This window comes from Equus caballus, chromosome 17, assembly GCF_041296265.1.
Source record: "Equus caballus isolate H_3958 breed thoroughbred chromosome 17, TB-T2T, whole genome shotgun sequence".
Classification (NCBI taxonomy): domain Eukaryota; kingdom Metazoa; phylum Chordata; class Mammalia; order Perissodactyla; family Equidae; genus Equus; species Equus caballus.
Genome location: NC_091700.1, coordinates 29,885,339 through 29,910,028, shown reverse-complemented (window position 1 = coordinate 29,910,028; position 24,690 = coordinate 29,885,339). Strand labels below are relative to the sequence as shown.

General features: G+C 37.5%; 1 protein-coding gene across 9 annotated transcripts in view; it reads left to right on the top strand.

Moving 5' to 3' along the window:
* The window catches only part of STARD13 (StAR related lipid transfer domain containing 13), a 487,282-nt gene that overhangs the window by 185,497 nt on the left and 277,095 nt on the right, over positions 1 to 24,690 (top strand). For 7 of the 9 annotated variants that reach the window (XM_070239505.1, XM_070239503.1, XM_070239512.1 and 4 more), the window contains one exon: positions 15,049 to 15,082. In XM_070239505.1, coding sequence (XP_070095606.1) covers positions 15,049 to 15,082 — 34 coding nt within the window. Of the gene's footprint in view, positions 1 to 9,809; positions 9,858 to 15,048; positions 15,083 to 24,690 lie in introns of those variants that run through there. The other 2 variants (XM_070239504.1, XM_023621497.2) reach the window with 1 other exon arrangement.

Here is a 24,690-nt window from a genome sequence, read left to right as displayed (position 1 = left end):
ATCTTCTTCTTGGTAGCCTTTGTTATCAAGTTGTATTTTTTAAGGAGGTATATTGGATGTTCCTTGAATTCTTGCAATTCTAAGACTATGCTGTTTTTACTTATAGGACAACTTGATGGGGCGTGCACTTTTGGGGGCACATTTTATTTCCCTAAGTCCTTTGTCAACAAATGTTCCTGTTTCCCCGGCATCGAGGGTTTCTGTCTGGATGTCTATGTGATTCGTTCTTTAGAGGGAACCGTCAGTTACTTTCCTGGAACTTGACATTGCAGATTATCTGGAGCGCAGTGTATCCCATCATGCAATCAGTTTATTATATTTTTTATTTCTGAAAAGTTTTCTGCTCCTATTTGAATACTCTTTGTGTCCTTGATGTTGTTCTCTTCTTCAGAACACCAATTTTATGTATGTTAGACTTTTCTTTGTCCCCCATTTCTGTTCTCTTTGCCACAATCATTTACCACCTCATCGAATTCTTCAGGCCTGTCTGCTGAGTCCTGGCTGTGTGTTCTAACTAACCCTTTCATTTTGTGGCTTCAAATGTAATTTTTGTGTCTTCAACATTATGATGTTTTCTTCTATTTCAATCTTAGGCTTTGCCAGCTGACTTTTTGCCTTTTAAGTGGTTTTATGATATATTGTTTTAATAAGTATATTTCTTTTTTTAGCTTAAAAACTTTTAAAGAGAGATGATGTCTACAATTTCTTTGAAACTATGGAGAACTGCTACTGTGACCTTTTGTTGAGTTTCTTTGGGTAATTTATTTTGTGATGCATGTTTGCTTGTTCTCACTCCTCTACCCTCAGCCCCCCACACTTTTTTCCCAAATTTCTTTTTACGTCTCCCTGGGTGGTTCCTTTGTGACTATTGCTCATATTTTAATGCTACCTACTGTTTGTAAAGAAATAATATGATCCTATGGCTGGGGTAAAGGATGAGCTGGGGCCTTCTGTTGTCTTACAATAGATTGTCACCAAATCTATTATTTCCTTTGCCCTAGGGGCAAGTCTCCTCCCATTTTTGGATATTCTTGGCAGACTTCTTCTGTGAAGGGCTGGATAGTAAATATTTTAGGCTTTGTGAACCGTACAATCTCTATCTTCACTACTCAACTCTGCTGTTGTAGCCTGTTATGGACTGAATTACATCAGCCCAGAATTCACAGGTTGAAGCCCTAACCACCGATATGACTGTGTTCAGAGATAGGATCTTTTAGGAGATAATTAAGGTTAAATGAGACCATAAGGGTGGAAGTCTGATCCGGTAGGACTGCTGTCCTTATACGAAGAGGAAGAGTTGGATAGCCACTTGCAGAAAATGATATTGGACCACTATCTTACACCATACAGAAAAATCAACTCAAAATGGATTAAAGACTGGAATGTAAGACCTGAAATCATAAAACTCCTAGAAGAAAGCATAGGTGGTAAGCTCCTTGTCATCAGTCTTGGCAATAATTTTTTGGATTTGACACGAAAAGCAAAGGCAACAAAAGCAAACATAAACAAGTGGGACTACGTTACACTAAAAGGCTTCTGAACAGCAAAGGAAGCCATCAACAGAATAAAAAGGGTACTTTCTGAATGGGAGAAGAGATTTGCAAATCATATATCTGATATGGAGTTAATAGCCAAAATGTATAAAGAACTCATGCAACTCAATAGCAAAAAAACAAATCTGATTGAAAAATGGGCAGAAGATCTTAATAGACATTTTTCCAAAGAAGATATACAGATGGACAATAGGTACAAGAAAAGATGCTCAACATCAGGGAAATGCAAATCAAAATTACAATAAGATATCACCTCACACCTCTTAGAATGGTTATCATCAAAAAGCAAGAAAAAACAAATGTTGGCAAGGATGTGGAGAAAAGAAAATCCTTGTGCACTGGAGGTGTGAATATAAATTGGTGCAGCCACTATGGAAAGGAGCATAGATGTTTCTCAAAAAATTAAAAATAGAACTACCATATGATCCAGCAATTCCAATTCAGGATATGTATCTGAAGAAAACAAAAACATTAATTCAAAACTATATATATACTCCAATGTTCAGTGCAGTATTATTTACAATAGCTAAGATATGGAAACAACCTAAATGTCCATTGATAGATGAATGGATAAAGAAAACGTGAATATGGAATATTATTCATCCATAAAAAAAGAATAAAATCTTGCTATTCATGACAACATGGGTAGACCTTGAGGGTATTATGCTGAGTGAAATAAGTCAGAGTAAGACCAATACTATGCAATCTCACTTATATGTGGAATTTAAACAAACAAACACACAAACAAACCAAGCTCACAGATACAGAGGACAGATTGGTGGTTGCCAGAGACTTGAGAGGTAGTTGAGAGGTAGTTGAGAGGTAGATAGAATAACTGAAGGCAGTCAAACCTCCAGTTATAAATAAGTCAGTCACAGGGATGTAACTACAGCATGGAGACTATAATTGATAATATTGTATTGCATGTTTGAAAGTTGCTAAGAGAGTAGATCTTAAAAGGTCTCATCGCAAGAAAAAAAATTCTATAACTATGTATAGTGATGGATATTAACTAGACTTATTGTGGTGGTCGTTTCACAATATAAACAAATATCGACTCCTCATGCACCTAAAACTAACATAATGCACGTCAATTCTACCTCAATAAAATAAAGACAAAAAAAAAAAAAGAAGAAGAGGAAGAGACACCAGGGATCTGTGTGCACAGAGAAAAGACCGTGTGAGAACACAGGAAGAAAGTGATCTAGAAGCTAAGCATAGAGGCCTTGGGAGAAACCAACTCTGCCAACACCTTGGTCTTGGGCGTTCAGCCTTCAGAACTGTGAGAAAACAAGCTTCTGTTATTTAGCCCCCCATCTGTGGTATTTTATTATGGCAGCCCTATATATATATAGCCTGACAGCAGCCATAGACAACATGTAAACAAATGAACATGGCTGTGTTCCAATAAAACTTTATTCATGGACTCTAAAATTTGAATTTTATATAATTTTCTTGTGTCATGAAATATCCTTTATTTGATTTTTTAAAAACCATTTGAAAATATAAAAGCCATTCTCAGCTCATAGCAGAACAAAAACAGTCAATGGGCTGGATTTGGCCAGCAGGCCGTAGTTGCCACCCCTGTGGAAAATGGCAGTCTGATTCACAGAGAAGCCCAGTAAACCACAAGCCTTTGTGTTAAGATCTTATAGTTGGTTATTCCCCGTCGTCTTCAACCTTGCTCGCTTCCAGGTGTCGAAAGTAATAGGGCTCGTCAGCTGTCTTCATGAGCCCACCTCTCCTGCCTTCCTTCCATAATAGGGCGCTGCAGGCGAGGGCACTCCTTGCTTCTCTCAGACTCTCGTAGAACTCCTAGAACTGGCTGTTCTAATCAAAGGATCATTGGCCAGACCTTCCACCATTGTGACGTTTATTTTCGGAGAAGTCTGCATCCTGTTCAGAGTCTGAGGTTTGGGGCTGCTCTCAGTGCCCTCGTTCTGGCAGAGCTTTCCACTGTAATTGACTTCTGTGTCTCATAGTCTGTGGTTTAGGCTTATGGCCATTTCTTGTTTCATCGGTGATGGAGGATTTTTTTTTTCCTCCTGTTTTCCATCATGTCTCTGGGCTTTAAGAGACTAAAGTAGAGTAAAAGTTCTTTTACATACACATCTGTGAACGGAAGTCAGTCAAATACTTCTGGACAGTTGGGAATGGGTCTTTTGTTCTGTCTTCCCAGAGTGTAGGCCAGGGCTCAGTCCAGAGTAAATATCTTCTGAATCACTAATTTTCTCCATTTTCCCTATGAAATATTTTCCTACCTCTTCTATCTACACTGGGTCTGTTCTCACACATGCTGCCGTCACCTCCTCTTTGGTGACTGTGTAGTCTCCAAGCTGGGCTCATCTCCTCTGGCCTTGCTCCCCTCTAATTCATTCTCCACTTTGCAGCAGAATGGTCTTATTACATCACAAATCTGAGCATGCCACTCAATGAGTTCTTTATACTTAGGATAAGGTCTAGAGCCAAGCATATAGGAGGCATTCAATTAATATCTGGTACTGAAAGATTATGGGGAAGTCAGGAGCCTCAGGCCCTAAGATGGAGCTGGGATAGGTCATACTAAACAGCAGTTACAGTGTCCCCTTTGGAAGTTTATTAAATCTTTTTTTGCCTCAGCTTTTCTGTCTATAAGTACTTGGTTATGAACATAAAACAAAAGTAAGAGAGTAGATGAATGTATTAGTTCATGTCTACCAAGAGGCATACACCAAGATAGGATTAGACATGCAAGAAACTTATTGAGAAAGGAAGCAGAGAAAGGTGGGAGGAGCCTCCATACTGCATCGGAGATCTAACACCTGTGGAAGGAAAGAGGAAAGGAGGAGTCACAGACCATAGGGCAGTTCCACGAAAGGGTTGGCTAGACCAATGGGAGGTCCTGTAGCAAAGTCAAAGATAGCGAATGTCCTGCCTCTGGCTGGAAAGGGTCTGTATCAGTGCCCCCACTAAGCTCACATCCATTGGATGGGAGCAGCCTGCAGCAATCATGGCCTTAGCATTAAGGAAGTGGTGGATCTAAGGAGGGCAATAGCTCCCTGAGGAGAAGATCTGAGCAGCGCATGTTTATAGCCACCACAAGAAGGAGGCCCTTTGAGTTAGCAGAGGAGGCATTAAGCAAACACAGGAAAAAAATCACCTTTCAGTTGTCCAAGGACTGTCTATTTATCTTGTTGGTTTCATATCATGAACTCATCAGCCTTGCTTTTTAAGTTTCTTCTTCCTGCTACATTCCTTTTATCCTTTTCACTACTCATATCAACACCTTTATGCAAAGGTTGGCAGGAACAGGGAAGCAAGAAGAATTCATGCCGTTTTTTTCCGCTATTGAGGACCAAACAGCAGGACCAAAACTCCTGCCTCGTCCACCTTATTTTTTTTAACTCTTCATTTTGGGAGACTGTTTTTCTTTTCTTTTTTCAATGGTAGCATGCAGCAAAGCGTTGATACAAGTGGTTTTGTCTAAAGCTGATGTTAAGTTATATTTTGGTAGATAATAGTTTTAAAGTCCCAGACCTCCATTAACACAGATAAAAGTAGTGATATGATCTTGTTATTATCTCCTGTTCTTCATCTCTTATTCACATTTCCTTAAACTACTGATTTGATTTTCCGAGGCTTTCAAATTCAAAATGAATGTTCCAGGAAAGCCAACATCACCAGTATTTATTCCATACCCAGAAGAAAACATGTTCTTAAGAATCATTTTTGTTTCTTACAGCACTTAGGATTCATTCAGGAAGTTGCTTGAGCTGGAGCCCGACAGAGGAGCAGACCATCCAACTTCTGACATTTTCCAGGGCTATGTCCCCAAAACTTAGTGACCCAATTCTTCTCTATTGGTCTGTATTCAGCTGACCAAGTCAGGGCCTAAGTCATCAGGCTTAATGGGCGTTTTGTTTTTTTAAACCAGAAACCACTCTTATAAAGAAAATGAAGCATTAAATAAAATATGCCACTATAATCTTGTATAATCTTAAAAGCTGGCAGTACTGGTCTATAAAAACAAGCCTGAAAGCCAAGGCAAATAGGCCTACGAAGCAGTCAAACCCAGGGGGATGTTGCCCAAGGAGTCCTGCCATGTGGTAACAGCCAAACCAAACTGTTGGTTTCAATTTCTTACTTATGCACACCTAAAAGTGAGGTGGGGGATATGATTACTAAAGGATGGAATTGAGATGAGATAGAATGACTTTGCTTCTATACCTTCTTTAAAGGTGGGCAATATTTTTAAAGTTAGAGCTGAAACTGAATATAGTAGTTGAAGAGAAAGGTATTTTCATGTAGATACACATAAATGTTCCAGGTTACCTATTTGCTTACAATTCATTGATTAAGCATATTATATGCCCAATCTGGTCCTAGATGCTATGGATGAGAGATGTATATAAAAGTACACAATTTTTAAATTTGATCCTTACATTCTTATGAGGTCTATATTACCATCTCCATTTACATATAAGGAAACTAAGTCTCAGACAAGTGAGAGAAGTTGCGTAAGCCCACATAACTAGTGAGAGCTGGATTCAAAACTCAAATCCAATGTGTCTAACTCAAAACCCCAACTCTTTTTGGTATACCATAATGCCTTCAAAGAAATAGACAGAGGCAGGTCTTAATTTTCCAGTACTTACAATTTGCTTGAGGAAGGATGATAGGTTTATGAAATAACTAGAGAATAATTTTATATTTACATAAAGTATAAATATATTTGAGTATGAGACTATGGTCTGAGTACTACAAGAGTACAAAAGAGGAAAACACCGTTACTTCTCAGATAGTAAACAGATTTCCCTTGCGCCCCTTCTCCAGCTCCAGCCCTCCTTCCTCCTGGCCCTTATTCCCCCAGAGAATCTAGAGGCCCTCATATGTGTACACCCCCAACTTTCTGTCACCTCTCCCTGCTCTAGCTCTATCAGCGGTCCACCTCAGCCAAGCTGTATCAGCGTCCTCCTTATCTTCTTTCCCATCAGGCCCTGTGCTCCTGGGTCCACTCTTGCCCCTTTCTCAGGAACCCTGCTCCCTGGTTACTGCAGCAGCAATCGTCATGAGGTTCTTTCTCCTCAGGCCCTGAATGTGTTGAAATCTCTTCTAATTTACGAAAGCCCTGCATCAAACTGCCTCCGAAGGCTAGCAGTTTTGCATCCTTCAACCTTTCTAGGTCAAGCTTCTTGAGATGAGATTATTTCCCATTTATTCCTTAATTTATCCTCCTCAAACTTCTATCCCCTGGCTCTAGCCAAGGTCGTTTCGTAATTACCAATTTTTAGTATCTTCAGAGTTGTCCACTTTCAGTCCTTTTCTATTAACCTACTCCTCCTGGCTAAGATCTTCCCTTTCACTCTCTTCTCTGGCTGCTTTTTCTCAGTCATTTCTTTCAGCCTTAAAAATTATTACACCTTCAGGCTTTTGCCCTTGCCTCTCTTATTCTCAGTATAATCACACTTTCCCCGAACAGGCTCATCCTCTTTCAGGCTGGAATTATCACTGGTATTACATATTTATTCAGTTCAGACCGCTTTCCTGAACACCAGCTTGTTTATACACTCCCAATTGTGTGTCCCACAGTCACTTCTTTCTCCATGTGTCTAAAAGTAGAATTCCCCACTTTATACTCCAAACCGCTCTCCACCTCCCCTGTCACTCATCTTAATCAACGTGACACCTTCACGGATCTGGTTGCCCCAGCCCAAACCTGAAAATCATCCAAGACAACTATCTCTCCCTCCCTTCCTCTATCTGCTTTTAACCAATCCCCTCCTAAATATGACTCGCAACTACTACTTCCTCATGTGTAGTCTAGTCAAGGTCCATGTTTCACCTCATCTTGGTCTACTGCAACCATCACCTGACTTGTGTCTGATCTCTTCTTCCCCCAGTCTATCCCTCATGTTGCATTCAGATTTATCGTTACAAAACCTACATTTTTGGAGTTCTCATCACCCATAAAAGTCATTCCCAACTCTTTAACATAGTATTCGCACTCCTTTATTATCTAGCCCATTTCTATCTTTCTAACCCATGACTTTACACTCTTCCCCATAACTTCCCCATAGCAATACTGGAATACTTATATTTCCTCGAACACTCGTGCTCTCCTCTGCCCCTTTCCTTCATACACGTTGTTCCTTCTCTTTCGAATTCCCTTCTCCCTCTTGTTTTCCCAGTGAGCTTATTCTTTAACAGTCATATTAAATATGACTGTCTCATAAACCTCCTCTGATTCTCTTCACGAGATCCACTACTCCTTTCTCTGTGCAGCCATCATGTCTTGCATATACCCCTATTCATATACTTCTTCCACAGGATGGTAGTCTTTTCACTATGGGGCTGTCTTTTGCTCTAGATTGTGATCTCATTTAGAGCAGAGAACTCAGTTTCATCCTAATCCAGGTGGATTTTCAACAGCACACTCAAACGTAGTGAAAGGTTTTCACTACTAACTTTAAGGCCTTCTCAAATGTTAGTTCCTCTTATCTAAATCAGTTAATTCTGTATCATGATAAACTCTGCCTTGAATAGCTTTCTGGTTGTTTTGTGTATATACGCCTTATCTCTCTTTCTAGATTTTCACATCTTAGAGTCTTTTACTTATCCATGAAATTAGCTTAGGGTGGATCAGGTCTCTTGTAAAGTTGAAAAGCCAGGCCAAGATATTAGAAGTATTTCTTACTAGGCGTGTGATATTGTTACTTGGCTAGGAAACTCATGTTTAAATCATGAAACCAAATAACTTTTTATGATTATTAAAGAATTCTGAACTAAATAGGGTGAAAAAAGTTTGATTTTGAGCCAGTTAATTCACACTCCCATTTCTCCATTTCTCACAGGTTAATCCATTGGCTTTGCATTCAGAGCTTTTGTTTGTCGCTTTAAGCATCTCATAACATAATATTTCTGTTATTACTACCTGGCAAATGCTTGTGTAAGTGTATCCATTAATTTTCAATTCTTCTAACAAAATTCAGTGAAAATTCACATGATGTATGTTTTATACTATTGCATTGATGCCTCCAGATAAGTAGTGACATCTTCTCGAGGAAAGGGTCAGGAGCACGTATGTTGGGGTCAATCAGAGTCAGGGGATAGTCCAAATCAAGAGTTCAAATTGAAGAAGGAAACTTAGCACAGGATCTAAAGAGAAAAACATTAAAAATCTGAGCAAGCAGGACAAGAAGACCCATATCTCACGTTCATGGACCAGAGACAAGGACAGCATCCAGAGGCCTCCATGTCTGTCTGGTTGTCCCAGTAGCATCATGTTCAGCTGCTGCTCCCACACAGGCTCATGGCAAAACCTGCCTTGAATCAAAGGATTGGTCAACCTTTGCCTAGAGAGAAGGAGGTGGTAGAAAGGATGGAATGTTTTAGGTCTTTATGGTTTTACATGGTTCTGGACAACTTACTTCACATATTTATCCAGATGCAAAATTCCTTGGATCATTGTTTTAGAATGAACTTTATTAACTAAATTCAATCCAGGAAAATTCTGTAATCACTTTTGTTATTAAGAAACTTCATTTTCATTTGATGCATACCTTTCTTACTTCATTTATTCATTTCTGGGACTTGGTCCAAATCTTATATAAAACATACCCAGAAAGAGAGAAAACAAGTGGCCTCTTTATATAAACTAATCAAGAAGGAAATGAAGCCACTCAAATGTGGCCTATGCCATCTGTGGTCTGTGATAAATAGTAAAACTACAGTTAGATTTTTTTCTTTAAATGTTAACTCTAAAATATAAAATCCTTTTTATTAGCACCAGATGTCAAGAATAGTTATTAAAATGCCATGGTTTATTAAATAACATCATTTTAGACTCACTGAACTAATAAAGACTATTTTTTTTTTTTGCATTTAGATTGAATGTCTGAAATTATGTATTACTGCCTCTACTCAAATAAGTGAAACTAATATGTATGTATGTCAAAATTTAAGTTTAGAAGTAGAAAGATTTATACATCATGGGCTGAACTGAAATATTTTTAAATCTTCAAAAGTAGATTTTCATTTGATTCTCATGTTTAAGATTTATTGAGATTTTTATATAGCACTGAAATAAACATTATATGTCTCAGGTCTAGAGGAAATCAGGGGAAGGTCAAGTAAAAGTGCAGAGTAGATTTTAAATTATATAATGTATTCTCTTTATCCTTTTTAGCAGCCTGATCTGTGGCTTTCACAGCACAGTTATCGGTGAGGAAATCTGTTATCGTCTGTTCCTCCCACACCCGCACCAGCTGAGAGTCACTGCAGCCTTTTCTCAACATGAGTCAAGGAGGAAATAGCTTTGACAAGCAGGTAGAAACCACTATATCGAATTTTTGCAGAAATAAAAAGTTTTGGAAACTCTCTGCAAGACTACACTTGGAATATTTTGAATTCAAATTTAAAGTCAGTAATGAAAATGTAGTATGACAATTAAGGAACATTATATTTTCATTTTAGTTCATCACGAACCGATACTTTGGTTGAACCTCTTCTCTTGGCAGGCCTCCTTGAAATGACTCTGGAATTGCAGATTGTAATGTTTTAAAATATTTCCTTTTCCCTTTCATTTTTATATATAGTTTATACATGATCTATTAGGTAGCTAAGATGAGGAGGATTACGAAAAGTTTTTTGGGGATATAAATTTACCTACATCAAAGTCAGCCGGCCTTAAATTACATGGGCCAAAGTCATTGTGTAATACCCTCATCCTTTATATTTGTCCAGGAACCCAGCTTTCTAGTTCTAATCTGCTGATTAGCCTTAGCTGCTCATTGTTCCTCCTTAGACACTATTCCTCAATGTTTAAATCAGGGTCACCACTGAATATAATTTATTGAATTTGAAACCAGCAGGTGTATTCTGGACAAAGTAAAAAGCAAATAGTAAAATGGCTTACATGTTTACCTAAGAGTTTATTTGCTTTGGGATTTTGTCTGCTGGTTTTGGTTTTACAGGTTTACTATAAAAGTATTAGGAAAAAATGGGCCCTTTGTGTTTCAGGAGCAGCAGGTGTCGAAACAACTTTCTGGTTTGGACAATAGTAGTCAATGTACTTATTGACTTGATTGATCATCACATGCCCCACGGGCTATAGCCTCCCCATAAAAAATTATCTGGATGTTTTTATGGTTCTCTAGTGTTGTTCGGTTCATTTAATGGGCATATTTGTCTATGTGGGCAAAGGATACATGTTTGGGTAAATTTGTTCCAAAAAACAATTGCAATGTCATAGAACAACTTCCTAAAATGTTGTTATTCTTAGATGTGTGAACATGGGTTTATAATTACTATGGCTTTAGAAGTATTAAGAATTTAACACCTTCTTGGGGATCTCTTCAAAAGAAGCAAGTGACTCTTAAACATACTTCAAATGAATTTACTACGATTTATCTATGAGACAATTCTAACCGTTCTAGAGTTCCCAAACCTCCAGTTTGGATGATTCACCTGCCCCCAGAGAGCTGTACAACAGAGAGGAAAGGTCGAGCACCCAGCATAGTGTTGGAAATGTGTGTTTTATATACTGACTAAGCACTCAAATATTTATTGTGTAAAATCTTCAGAGAAATAACCCATGGGTGGTCTGGAGATGTTTACCCTGACTATACTGGCATCAATGAGTGATGTTATCCCAGAGGCGGCTCCATAGTGCGTGCTCCCATTATGTTTCTAGAGCTGACTGTAATCTCATAATGACTTCAAGTGAGTATAAACCATTATGTCCAAGTTAGTAACAGTTCCTTTATTATCTGCCCATAAATCATATTTTGGATCTTAGAGATATTCCATTAATGTGCTCCATTGCTGGGGTCTAAAAAGTTTCTACCCTATTATGCGGATCTCTAAACAGTGGGGTTTGAGGTGGAAGGTAATGGGGAGTTGAACATAAACAGTTGCAACAAAACATGTGCATCTAGAGCTTTGGTGGCTGTGTCTTCTGTTTTCGCTGTAGAAAAATACACATAACTTAAAATTTATTATCTTAGCCATTTTAAGTGTACAGTTTAGTAGCATAAATGCATTCACATTGCCATGCAACCATCACCACCCCTATCTCCAGAACCCTTTTCATCTTGCATAACTGAAACTCTGTACCCATTAAACAGTAACTCTTCATTCTCTTCTCCCCCCAGCCCCTGGCATCCAGTGATTTTTAGCGAAAATTGTTATGCTAAAACAGAGGGTATATCCATAAGGAAATATATGTTCATCATCACATTTATGAATCCTTTAAAACTGACACATTATAGAAAATACATGTTATATGTTTATTCTTTGCCTCATCAATTTTCCGAGGAACTGAGCTTCCCTATACTTCTGCTTCTAACTTTTCATGAACTATTGAAATGGTTACATACATTTTCTAATATCTTCACCATCTTTGAACTTTAGTAATATTTTTCATATATTTTTTATTCTTCAATTTTTCTTGCTTTAACTTCAGGCATTTAATTTCTCTTATTTTGCATCATGACACAACATTAACATTTTTCATATTTCTATGTGCATTTATATATTTATCAAATTCAAATTCTGTGCACCTTTTAGTGAAACATCCTATAATTAGAACTACGTAATACTCAGTCATACTTTTGTTAAATACTCTATTTTATCTGGGAATCCCTATTTCATCTGGGTTGCATTGATTTATTTTGGAGTCAAGTAATCTGATTTACAGTTCTTCCGTCAAGGATTATTTCTTCTTCTTCATATTAATGTGTGCGTAGCTCCGTTAGCAGCCAGTCTCCAGGAGTGCTGGAGGAAGTCTACTTACTATGTTTTGTTTCCTTTTCAAGCCCTCAGGCTGAAATCTCTCTGTAGCAATTGCTCTCGGCTCATAAGTGAGAATTTTTAAACAGCTGAACTTGAAGAATTCTGCTGGATTGTTTCTATGTTGTATGATTTTTAAGGTATTAGTTATATTTAGAAAGTAATTTCTGAATATTTTCTTATGTTCAGCTAACAGAACGTGTTTTACTTTCTAGTTTTATCTACTTGCTGTTCCAAGTCAAATAGCCATTAAATAAGTTTGCTTCCAAACCAAGTCAAAACCGTTTAATATGATATACTACTCCAGGCAGCTTGGTTCTCTAGAGCAGTAAGTAGCCGCCTCCTTGGTGTTGACTGAGAAATGTGGAGAGAGCTTTCTCCTCCTTGTCACAATGTCTGGAGTTCTACCATTAGAGTCAGTACTTGACGTTTCTTGTCAGATGGTACCCTTTAAAATGGGAATATTCCAGGGAAAAGCGACTCTTCTCCTTGTCAGTCACCAGCTTTTTTGTGGATTTGGTTTTATCCAGACTTAGTATGAACAGACACACAGAACAGGGAGAGAAAGAATGAAAAATGAGGCAGAGAGGAACTGTGGTGTGAAGACAAAGTTTTAACTGCATCAGCTTTTTGTCTCTTTCATCCCTGACTCCTGTAGAGTATTATTTACTTGATGTTTTGAAAAAGTAAAATGTAAGTCTCTGTTTTTCAGAATTTCCTTCAGAATAACCATGAAATATTTATTGTGTGTCTCTCCTATGCCACACTTGCTGCTCCACACATGACATGTATTACTGTGCTTCGTCCTCAAAGCAATCCCATTTGTCTGATGAGGAAATGAGGTTCAGAGAAGTTTGGGGACTTTCTTAAGGTCATAAAGCTAGTAACTGTCTTTCTGAGTGCTAAACATATGATCTTAACTTCTAAACTGTATTTAATCTTAGGATAATGGCGAACCATCGAACAGTTTCACGAAGAACAGTGACATGATCAGGTTGTATTTTAGGCAGATCATACTGGATTTGAATAGATTGGAAAGGAATAAGACTAGAATCAGGCTAGAAGTTAGGAAGCTATTGCAACTATCTAGGCAAGATCTGAATGTTGCCCAGGAAGTGGAAGTAGGGGTGAAAAGAAGTAAACGGATGCAAGCAAGACTTGAAAGTAGGAGTCAACAGAATTTACCTAGAAGGACAAGAAAGAGTCAAGGATGATCCTTGGGTTTCTGATTTGAGCAACCAGGAAGATGGTTGTTTAGGCACTTCAGGCTGTTGTAACAAAAATACCATAGACTTAGTGGCTTAAACAACAAATATTTATTTTTCACAGTTCTAGAAGGTGGAAGTTCAAGAGCAAGGCACCCACAGATTCAGTGTCTGGTGGGGTCCCTGGTTTGCAAATGACCATCTTCTTGCTGTGTCCTCACATAGCTTTCTCTCTGCTATCCTATCATGGAGGCCCAACCCCCATGACCTCCTCCAAACCTGGTTACCTCCCAAAGGCCCCACCTCCAAAAAACACTGGGGATTAAGCTTAAACATATGAATTTAGGGGGACACAAACATTCAGTCGATAGCCGTGATCATGCCATTTGCTAAGATAGAAACACAGAAAAAGGATCAGTTTGGGGCTGAGTGTGTGTGTGAGGGGGTGGATAATGTTAAGTTTTGGACACATGGAGTTCAAGTTGTCTGTGAAATGTCCAAATGCAGATGTCCAATAAACAGTTTCCTCTATTGGCTTGGAACTCAAGGAAAAAGACGTGGGCTGGAGATATAAATCTGGAGGTTATCAGGACATGGATGGAAAGTAGATGAGATCACCCTGGAAAAAGTGCAAAGTGAGAAGAAAGTCCTGCACCAATGCCTGAAAAAAACAAAACAAAACAAAAGTATATGAAACCAACATATAGAAGGGCACAAGCAAAAAAGAGAGCCCACCAAGAAAATGAGAGGGAGCTGCTGGAGAGGTAGAAAAGACATCAGGGTCAGCGTGGGAGTACAAATCCCCAGAAGGATAGTTTCAGAAGACGGAGTGGTCAGCTGCTTGGCTGCTGTAATGTTACTAAGAAATAAAGTGAGATAGGGACTGGATTTAGCACTAAGGAGGTTGTGGTGACATGAGGGTAGTGGAGTAGAAGTCCAAAACTAGACTTCAGTCTTCTTCTGATTATTAAGTGGACACATAGTATGATGTAAATCTTTATATAAATCAGAGAAAAATAAACTTATTGCATCTTCCTTGTGAATGAGGATTTTGTGCGTGTGTGTGAGGAAGATTTACCCTGAGCTTGTATCCATTAACAATCTTCCTCTTTTTTTTTTTTTTTTTCACTTGAGGAAGATTAGCCCTGAGCTAACATCTTTGCTAATCTTCCTCTGTTTCATATGTGGGACGCCTCCACAGCATGGCTGATGAGTGGAGTAGGTCCACTCTGGGGATCTGAGCCAGCGAACCCAGTCCACTGAATCAGAACACTTGGAACTTTAACCACTCCTCCATGGCGTGGGCCCCGTGAATGAGTATTTTCATTACTTTTATTATTCCAGATGATTTGTGCAGACTAAAATCATTCAATTCTAATACCCTAGTGGGCATTTTATTGTCATTTCTGGAAGCCGTTTGATTCTCATTTTACAATATGATCTTTTTCAAAGTTCATGATGTTATTCTTGATGAAAGTAGTGTAATTTTGAGATATTAAGAGAGTTGTGATGTTTTTTTACAGGAGCTCTCCAACAAACGAAGCAAAGAGAGAGGAGGTAAGTCCTCTTGATGAAGTATATCTTACTAATTGTTTATAAAAAGTTGTTTCTGAAAAGCCTTACCTCGTCACAATAAATGTAAGCATGCCATGAGTCATGCTGACTAACCGACAGTCACAGTACGGTGTTAAATCAGACTGTGTCCTACATCTTGCAAACTGGATCAGTTACTTGGTTTTTCCATAGTCCCCATGCAGCCATATTGTGGGTATAATCCCCATTTTGTACAGTGGTTTCACACAGAAGAAAATTCCTCTTCATAACCAGTCTTTATCTTGCAATATATACTATAGATTAAGTGAGAACTAAGCAAAAGTTTACACCCATATCGAAACTTAGAAGTTTTGATGTAAAGAAGATGAGACCTCTTGACAATAATGAAGGGTAGTGATTTTTATTTATACAGACTCTAGATTTGGAAATGTTCTGCGCAAATCAAAATGTTTTATATCTTGGTTTATTGCCTTTCTTGTTTCAATGACTGCGTAAAATAGCAGCTAACAACTCCCTGAACCACCACTTCCCAGCAACTGTCTAGAAGCTGTTGTTTTATTTGAACACTTCTTTATTTGAACAGTCATTGTGGATACATCATTCTGAATCTTCTCATTTGTCCTAACTTTATATGGTCATTTAAATGCTTATACATAGAAGGAAACCACTTCAAAAACTGTGTGATGCCACTATGCAAATTCCTCATATCTTGAAGATTGTGTGTTTCTGGGAGAATTCAATGCAAAATTAAAACTGCTTTTCTCTGAGTTTAGATCTTTAAAGCCTGGTTTTGGAATAGCTTTGTCAAAGAATACAACTGACAAATAATGCTTTAGTGCTGTCCTTATCTATATTGGAATCATTATTATTATTTCTATTTTCAAATATCCCATTTTTTTTAATCTGTTGGAGAACAAGTTTTAGTTCATTGCTCAAAAACCCAAGAGCTCAGCTTCAGTTTGAATTAGTATCAGCGTTGGACCCCTGGGATATAGTCATCTGCTCTTCTTCCATCTCTTGGGGAGATTTGCAAGGAGACATTTGCACTGGACCATCAGGCAAAGTGACTGGCTGGAGCTTTGTCATAAAAATGGCTTTAGCGAGTGTGATGGGCCCACCAGCTGTATCACTAAAACCACCAAACAGTTCCTGCCATTCTGTGAAATGCTTATAGCATCAAGTATACCTAATTTTGCCCATATTCACTTTTATATTTGAAACGTTAACAATACATAACCCTCAACCACCTGACGCTTAAGTGGGAGATAAGCAAAGCCCTCTTTTAAAATCATATGAATATGTTAAAATTATATGAAATTATGCCATAAGTAGAACCCTCTGTGTTTCATCTCTCTTGTTGAAATTCCAACCTGAATTCAAAGAGTTGATACTGCATTATATCAGCAAAAAATGTGCCTCACTTGACAAATGACCAAATCAGGGACTTACACAAATGAGTAGCATCTGAAGGTTTTCAACAAACAAAATGTTTCCCTGGAGATTTGAGAACTAGAATGTGGCAGATAGATTTTCTTTTTATTATGAGCATATCCAATTTGTCATAGTTAAAAGATATTTTCCATCATATACTAAAAGCTACAGTCAAAAGAATAAATAAGAAACAAGTGCAGTTTTAATTTCTAGCCAGAAATGACAAGTACTTTTCTAACAAATATCCAAAGGAGAAGTTTGGCTTTGATGGCTCTGATATGCTGTAAAGTGCCAGACTGGATGTGAAGCTGATCTCCAAGTATTCAAGTGTCACGCGGTGGGCGTTCAGTCTATCAGAGACTGAATTTTTAGCTGCTTATCCACTCTGCCAGCCAGCGTTTCATTTTGGCAGAAAAAAATTGAATAGGCAGGAAATAGTCAGCAGAAACTAGAAAAGAGTCAAATCAATTTTCACATAAATATTTATGGAAAGCACTCTGGGAGTAGGAAATATTAGTGAAGGATGTCTGAGAACAATTTTCCTGCATATGGAAATCAGAGGAGAATTTTTGAAGCCTACTACAAATTTCCATGCAAATGTAAAACAGTCCGTAAGTTTGGATTTTTCAATTACAGTTGCCTATTTTTTTCAATCTTGTCTTTCAAATTAAATTGTTTTCACAGTTTAAATGTTTAATGATCATTCCTTCCCACTGTTGGTAAAATGTGAAGTCAGCTCTCCTCATTTCTAATTTGGCTCGCCATCATTGCTTCCTGGTTGGAGTGTCCAAGAGCTTCTCTCTGTATGCTTTATCAAAGATGTAATATGGCAGCCAGACTGAAGAGGCCACTCAATTTATACAAATGTAAAGTGTAACATGACAGGAGAAGGATGTGACTGTGACCCAACCTCACTGTTTGCCCTTGTAAGGTAATTGCTGGTGATTCTTTCCTGTGTGTTAAAACTGCCCGGTCCACATTTTCTTCTGGTGTTAGTCACTGGTGAGGGATAAATATGGATCCCAAAGTAATAGTGATCTGAAGCAGAAAAGCTGAGCCGTGATGAGGTGGTCTAAAGTACCATTATTGTTTTGCTTTCACTAATAGATTAAGAGAGAATGTCACTAAATAACCACGCTCTTTTCCAAGCAGTTTAATCTGCCCACTGGGACCAAAAGATTTCAGCCTAGTATGATAACAGTGGAGTAAATTCTGAGTTTACACCTGTAGTCTTTGTTAGATAAAAAATCAGAATAGAAATGAATGGTATATATTGTAATTATACCTTCCCTAAGGAAATGAACATTTAATTTTGAAAAGTGAATATAAATGTTTGTAAGTATACACATATGTTAAAAATTAACCCAAGTAGCTATGATTGACTTAATAGGTCTTTAAATTCAGTTTCTCACCGTATGTATTTTTCATTTCTTCAAATTTATAAATAGGAGACTAAAGTCAAATTTCAGAACTATTCACTACCAGGAATATTTGAGTCTTGCGCTGATACACTGTTCTTAGCATTCAACATACATTTCCCTTCAAGATTGTATAAGTTTTTCTCTTCCATTTAGAAAACAATTTTAAAGTCTAAGGAAAATAAGATCGCATCTGAAGAAATCACTTACATTTTTTTCCTCAGTAATTTCACTAGGGTAACAGGGACAACTCCTCTAACAACAGTTTCAAAAGAGGCTTCATGGCCATAACTATTCATCCTTTCTGCAAGTACTGTAATTACTTTCTGCCGTCTCAGTTGCATTGTGTTATGGCGTTTTGTTAGGCCCACTATCAAGAATATGAAGGATCTGTTACAGACACAATTTCACAAGTGTTAGAGATACAGAGTGTGCAGCAAGCCAAAAGTACCGCCAAATCCAGTGATTATGAACAAAAGCATATATTCTGGAATGTACATATTCTTCTATTTCACTGGAATTTAACTGTAGTGACAAATGCCTGAGTCCAAGAGATTCTCGGAACTCCTCAGCAATTCCAATTAGAAATTGTAACTTCATTTTAATTCATCAAGTGTTTATTGAACAGCCACTGGCACTGTGCAAGGTCTTAGCAACACAAAGAGGAGTAAAGTAAAATCAGACCCCCCTCAAGAAACTCACCTCACTTTAATCCTCTCTCTTAAGATTTCTTCAGTGAGACCAGAGCTTTTCAGTAAATGTGTGACTATTTAGTGAAAATTAGTAAGCGAAATTTTAAAACTTTAATAAGTTTTAAAATTGTGATTTCCTGCGGCTATCTAAAGAGAGGCAATTATCATTCTGTGGCAATATGCCCACATGAGGCAAAACAAAAGCATCAGTGTGCCAAGAAGAACCTTGGTTTTATTTAATTATCATTAGTGTGAATCTCTACCTTGAAATGCAAGTGCCACAGAAAACTTAAGAGCTCTATAAATCTAGTTAAAACACATTCTTTCCCTTCATATTTGAGTTGTCCCAGTTTATTCTGAATATGTAGTTATAACCCTTGCAAGCTGCCAACGTAAATACAGATGGGGAAAGAAGAGTGGTTTCTATCCACTATCCCTACCTCTTGCCGCTGGCACTCAAGGTCTTCTCCAGAGCAATGCTTCCCAAACGTCTGCCAAAGAGCCCTGGATAGGAGGGAGGCAAGGAAATTGCCAAGCCAGCAACCATAGAATTTGTTTTACCTGAAGAATTCAGATGACTTTTACATTGCGGTTCCCTCCACTTCATGCTCATCTCTCACTCTTAGCCTGGCCATCTCCTCATCATCCAGCTTAAATACCACCTGCTTTGAAACATCTTCTCTGCCCAGTTGGACTAAAGATGTTGACTCCTCCAACCGCTAGTTTCTGTTTCTGCAATCTCTTTGTTTCCTTCAGAGCACTTAGAATTTGTAATTTTTTTCCTTCCTTCCGTTCTACTAGACTAGAAGGTCCATGTCTTGTTCATTATTTTATCCCTTGTACCCTATAGACTACTGCTACATGGCAGGTGCTCAAAAACGTTTGTTGACTAAATGAATCCCTGAATAATTGTTTTGTATTAATATAATTATGTGCCATCTAGAAAAATATATGCAGCAGGAAGACCATCATGTTCCTCCAGTGGCTTTGTGAGCCTCTTGGCACATTGCTGAGTGCCCAGCATGAAGAGGGTCGGTCTTGGGTGTCAGAGGAAGGTGGAGGATCAGCATTTATGGAGTGCCTATTTCGTGCCAGGCCAGCATTATCATACATCCTTTATGAACCTTCATTCATTCAATCCTCAAAACACCCCTGTAATGTAAGAGGTATTGTCCTCACTCTATACATATAAAAATCTAAGGGTCAAGGAGGTTCAGCTGCTCAAGGAGTGTCTGAGTTGGAATTTAATCCTAGTTCTATTTGATTTTCAAGACCATGTACTTTTCACTAAACAAATACTTCCCAAGGAGAACAGTTGGGGGCAGGGGGTTGCTAGTTGCTACTGCTCGTTGACCTATAAACCTCAACTACTGTTTTATGTATTCATAAATTTCTTGAGTAAGCACTATGCTTCACTCCAGGGAACACAAAGAAGAAAAAGACAGTGGCTTCCCTCAAGGAGCTCACAGTTAGTGAGGAAGAGAATAATCAGAGTACATCGAGAGATCAAAACACATATTTTCTATTATATTTACATTTCTGCTGTTATTTAGAATGTAAATACATCAGGACACAGGCAGGATCCTTAAAATCAAGGAAACATTAATTTTTGCAAATATGATTACGAACCTTTATTTAAATGTCCCCTTATAAATAGTAATCTTTTATAAAAGAGTGAATTCTGGAAACCACAACTAAAGCAAAGCAAGAGGTTTGATCTTGTTGCTATTGCTCCTTCTGGAATGCTTTTGGAGGAAGCTAGACCTGAGCACACTCTGAATGATAAAAGACAGATCAGTACCTGCTTTCTCCCTTTTGTGGTCCTTTGGGAAATGAGGCAGAATCTTCTAGAAGGTGAGAGACCTTGAAAAGATGAGATCATGACCGGAAAGTAGAAAACCAGAAAGCAGTGAAGAATACTTGGTAGTTAATTTGCTGGCAACAGGGGAAGAATATTATATTGTTAAAAGAATCCTTCTTTGATATAATCAATAATTTCTTCAGTTAGAAACTCTGAAGTATCAATTTTTGTTGTTGTTCAGTACCATTTATTGCAAATAACAGACCTTACCTGAAAAACATCCTTTTAGCCTTAAGTCCTATTTGTTTCACCATCTGAAAGTAAAAAAAATTATTCTATTCAATAGCAACATGATTTTATCTTCTTACCTGCTATCTAAAAAAATGGGTCTCTCTACTTTTATGTATAGCAGGTTGATTTCTTAAATAATGTACACATAATGTTGAAAATAAAGTATTTTTTCATTTTGAGATTCTGTAATATACCTACATTTTGTAAGTAAAGCAGAGATTAGTCAATGTTTATTTTTATTATTCTTGAAACAGCAATCTCCATAAAAAGTGCATTAAAGAAATACTAGTGTTAAATAGCAGCCATAATTTTTACTTTTGAAATTGCCTTTTATAAGTATGTTATACTCAAATATATAATCTTGAAAGTATCATTCATACACCATTATTTTCACTGCAATTTTAATGTAAATAAATATAGTCCCGTGGAAAAATTTAGATCGTTTTGACTGCAGCATTACTACAGATGAATAACTTTGGTGTATATTTATCTCTAGCAACCAATTCAGTCTTTGCAAATACTGGTAGGTCAAAATGATTTCTTGTAGGCTCGGATGGCTTGGCGAAGCTGCCCTTTCCCCTAGGCAGCCCTGCAATTACCCTGTTGAAAATGTGGACAATTTTATGAGGCATTGTCCTAACCCAAAGAGCTGAGCATATGCTTTAAAAAAAAAAAAAAAAAAAAGAATATTTTGCCCTATACAATTTTTTACAGAAATTAATCATTGAATACTATTCAATTAAGTCCCACCAATTTATATTCATGTCTTTTGTTGACATCCTCTTCTAAGAAAGGAACAAAGAGTCCAAAATCAGATTAGAATATGGGCACCAGCACCAAAAGCTAGCAAGTGATTGTGGTTCCTCTTTTCTCCCCTCTCTCCCAGCATTAGAACCTTCCAACCCAGAGCCTTCCAGCACAGGAAACAGGGCCCTCTCTCACCTCCTTTATTTGCCAGCATCTTAATCCCCCCTATTGCTCACTGTGCACACTCTGTTCTTTCATACCTGGGAGAGATGAAGACGTGATGTTCCCTGACTTCTCCACCTGCCAAATTCCTCCTCACCTTCAAGAGGCAGGTGAAAGGCTAATCCTTGAATTAAGCAGTCACAGACACTCTGTGCTGCTCTCTGTCATGGCTCCTATAACATCTATAACTTCTTCCGTCAGATCCCTGAGAGCAGGTACCAGGACTTCTTATTCTTTGTATCCCTCGTACCTGCCACATAGTGGACCCTTGATAAATTGTGGTTGAATGAATGAACAGATGAAATAATTATTCCTTTTGTATTTGTAACAACCCCATGAGCTAAGCCACATAGTGATTATTTGATTTTACAGAAACAGAAGTTAATAGGTATTAAATGATTGGTCAAAGTTTATGCATCTGTTAACTGGCAGACAAAACTAAGATTGAAACTTTAGTCAAATAACTTTTCTAGCGCACTAAGTATTGAGTGTTGTTTGTTGTTTTGCTTTTGTTTTTCAACATGTTTTTTCCATGATTTGATTCTAAGATTGGTAATTTGAAAAGACATATGGTCCACAACAGTGCTGTCTAATAGAAATATAATACAAGCCACAAACGTGAGCTAAGTATGTCGTTTAAAAGCTATTAGCCTCTTTAAAAAAGTAAAAAGAAACAGGTGGAATTAATTTTAATAACATTTTACTTAGCCCATATCTCCAAAATACCATTTCAACATAAAATAAAAATAAAAATTACTAATGAGATATTTCACTTTTTTATATTAAGTATTCTTAATCTGGAGCGTATTTGACACAGCACATCTCAATTCAGACTAGCCACATTTCTAATGCTCAATAGCCACATATGGCTGGTGGCTGCCATTTTGGGCAGCACATCTCTTTATAAATCACTCTGTGGTTTGCTGTTTGATATGGTCCTTGTGGAGAGCCATAGTGGATGAATCAACTCCAAGTGGTGAGAAAGGGGATGTCATTGTGACATGGCTAGTGAAAATCAGTAAGCCACCAGTGTGTCATAGCGTCTTTTCCTCCCTCATTTTGATCTGAAATACTTGTAGAGATTATTATTTCCTTAGTGAATTTATTGGAAGCACTCCTACATCCCTCTGCTAGCCAAAAGATTATTTTTATGTTTTCAATTTCTTAATGCAAAACTAAAGAACATTGTTGTTTTTAGAGACAGAGCACGTCGGTGTTGGAGACAGGCCAAGTTTGAGTCTAGGTCTCTCTCGCTTACTAGCCTCATCGCCAAGGGCAAGTTACTGAATTGTTCAAGCCTCTTTTTACTCATCATACATAACAACATACCTATTTGGTGTAATTATTATGAGGGTTAGAAGAGATAATCAATGGAAAGTTCTGAGTAGGATGCTTGTTTGTAATCAATACACGGTGGCTATTACTTGTGTTATTATTATTAATAATTATTAGCTGTATACAAAGTTCTCATAATCTTCTCCAACTACGACTTATATTTACTCATTACCCAAATGATGAATGATAAAGCGTTTTATTTTTAACAAGTCCTTCAACTGAGAATAGAAGGAGAAGCCAACTAACTTTTAAGATATCGAAGTTCATTCTTTATGTGTTATCTTGGGCAAGTCTCATTCTGTTTTCTCAGACATAAAATGTGAAAAGTGTTTTGTCAGAATAATAGAAGCACAGTGACTATGTAATATGAAAAACATTTCACAAAAAGTTTTATAGCAAATAGTACACTCTGTTTATGTTCTGAAAGGAAATTTATAGATACCAGACACACGTAATTTCAAAAATGAATATAATGCCTTAAGCATAATAAATGAAATAAAAGGGAAAATAATGTATAATTAGGTGATTATGTATTTAATATATAATGTTCAGCTTGGAAGATATAATGAAATAGTCTGATGCTTATAATAGATAGTTTGGAATTTAAAAGAAGTAAGAATATGAGAATCCATTTGTAGACAAGTTATAGGTAAAGGAAGGAATGGAAGTAAGGGTAGAATTAGAATAATAATAGACAGACTCACAGGTGTATAATGAAAGACAGAAGAAAATAGCCTAACTAAAGATTAGATGCCAAGACAAATTGTTGACTGTTAACGTGGAGAAAATGAGAAGGTCTGATATTCTTGCAAATGAGTAGGCTTTATTTACATATGGTGTCACAATAATTAATTCCCTCTGTAATAACATGGGACAGGGTAGGAACAAAGTCTCACCAGAAACCTATCTCATTTCTTGAAATTCCATGACATGTCGATGCATACAGCCTGTCTCACGTTTCAAAAGACATTAAAGATAATTTCCTTCTATGGACAACAGAAAATTGAAGATGGATTAGCAGAAGCAGCCCTGCTACAAGGAGCTATAGAGAAATTGTATAATTGATGCATGAAAATGGTATTGAAAAACCTAGATAACTAAAAAATAAATGGTTTAAACATGGGTGGTCATATTTAACATTTTTAAATACTTGCTAAATAAGAATAAGGCTAAGTCAGACTAAATATCAGTCTTCCCACAATTTAATGATAGTTTATTGTTGGAAAATTCAGTGTGTATTAAAACCATGTAAAAATTCCTTTCTGTTTGTGTGTAAAATGGAATCAGGGTCTAGTCTCAGAGAAGCTCAGTTAGCTTACGTGGCAGGAGATTGGAAATCATGTAGAAAGCAGGGCAACTCTTCACCATGAGGCCTGTCCCATGGTTTTCAGGATAGTCACTAAACTCCAGTAGAAGTTTCCAACCATTGCAGTAAAAAAAATGCACTCACTTCCTTTTTTTCTCAAGATGCACCCTTCTAGGAGGTAGGATCTCCACTGAGAACCTCTGACTTAGAGAGAAAGAGCACCCTTGCGTTGGAGACCGTCCAAACACCTGCACAAATGGAGCAGCGTGTCTTGAGGGTGGGATAGGGCCTGGAAGGGGACTGCATGTCCATTTGCTACCTGTTCCTTCAAACACCTCATGCCAACCTTGGCGTGCCAGTTCTGACAG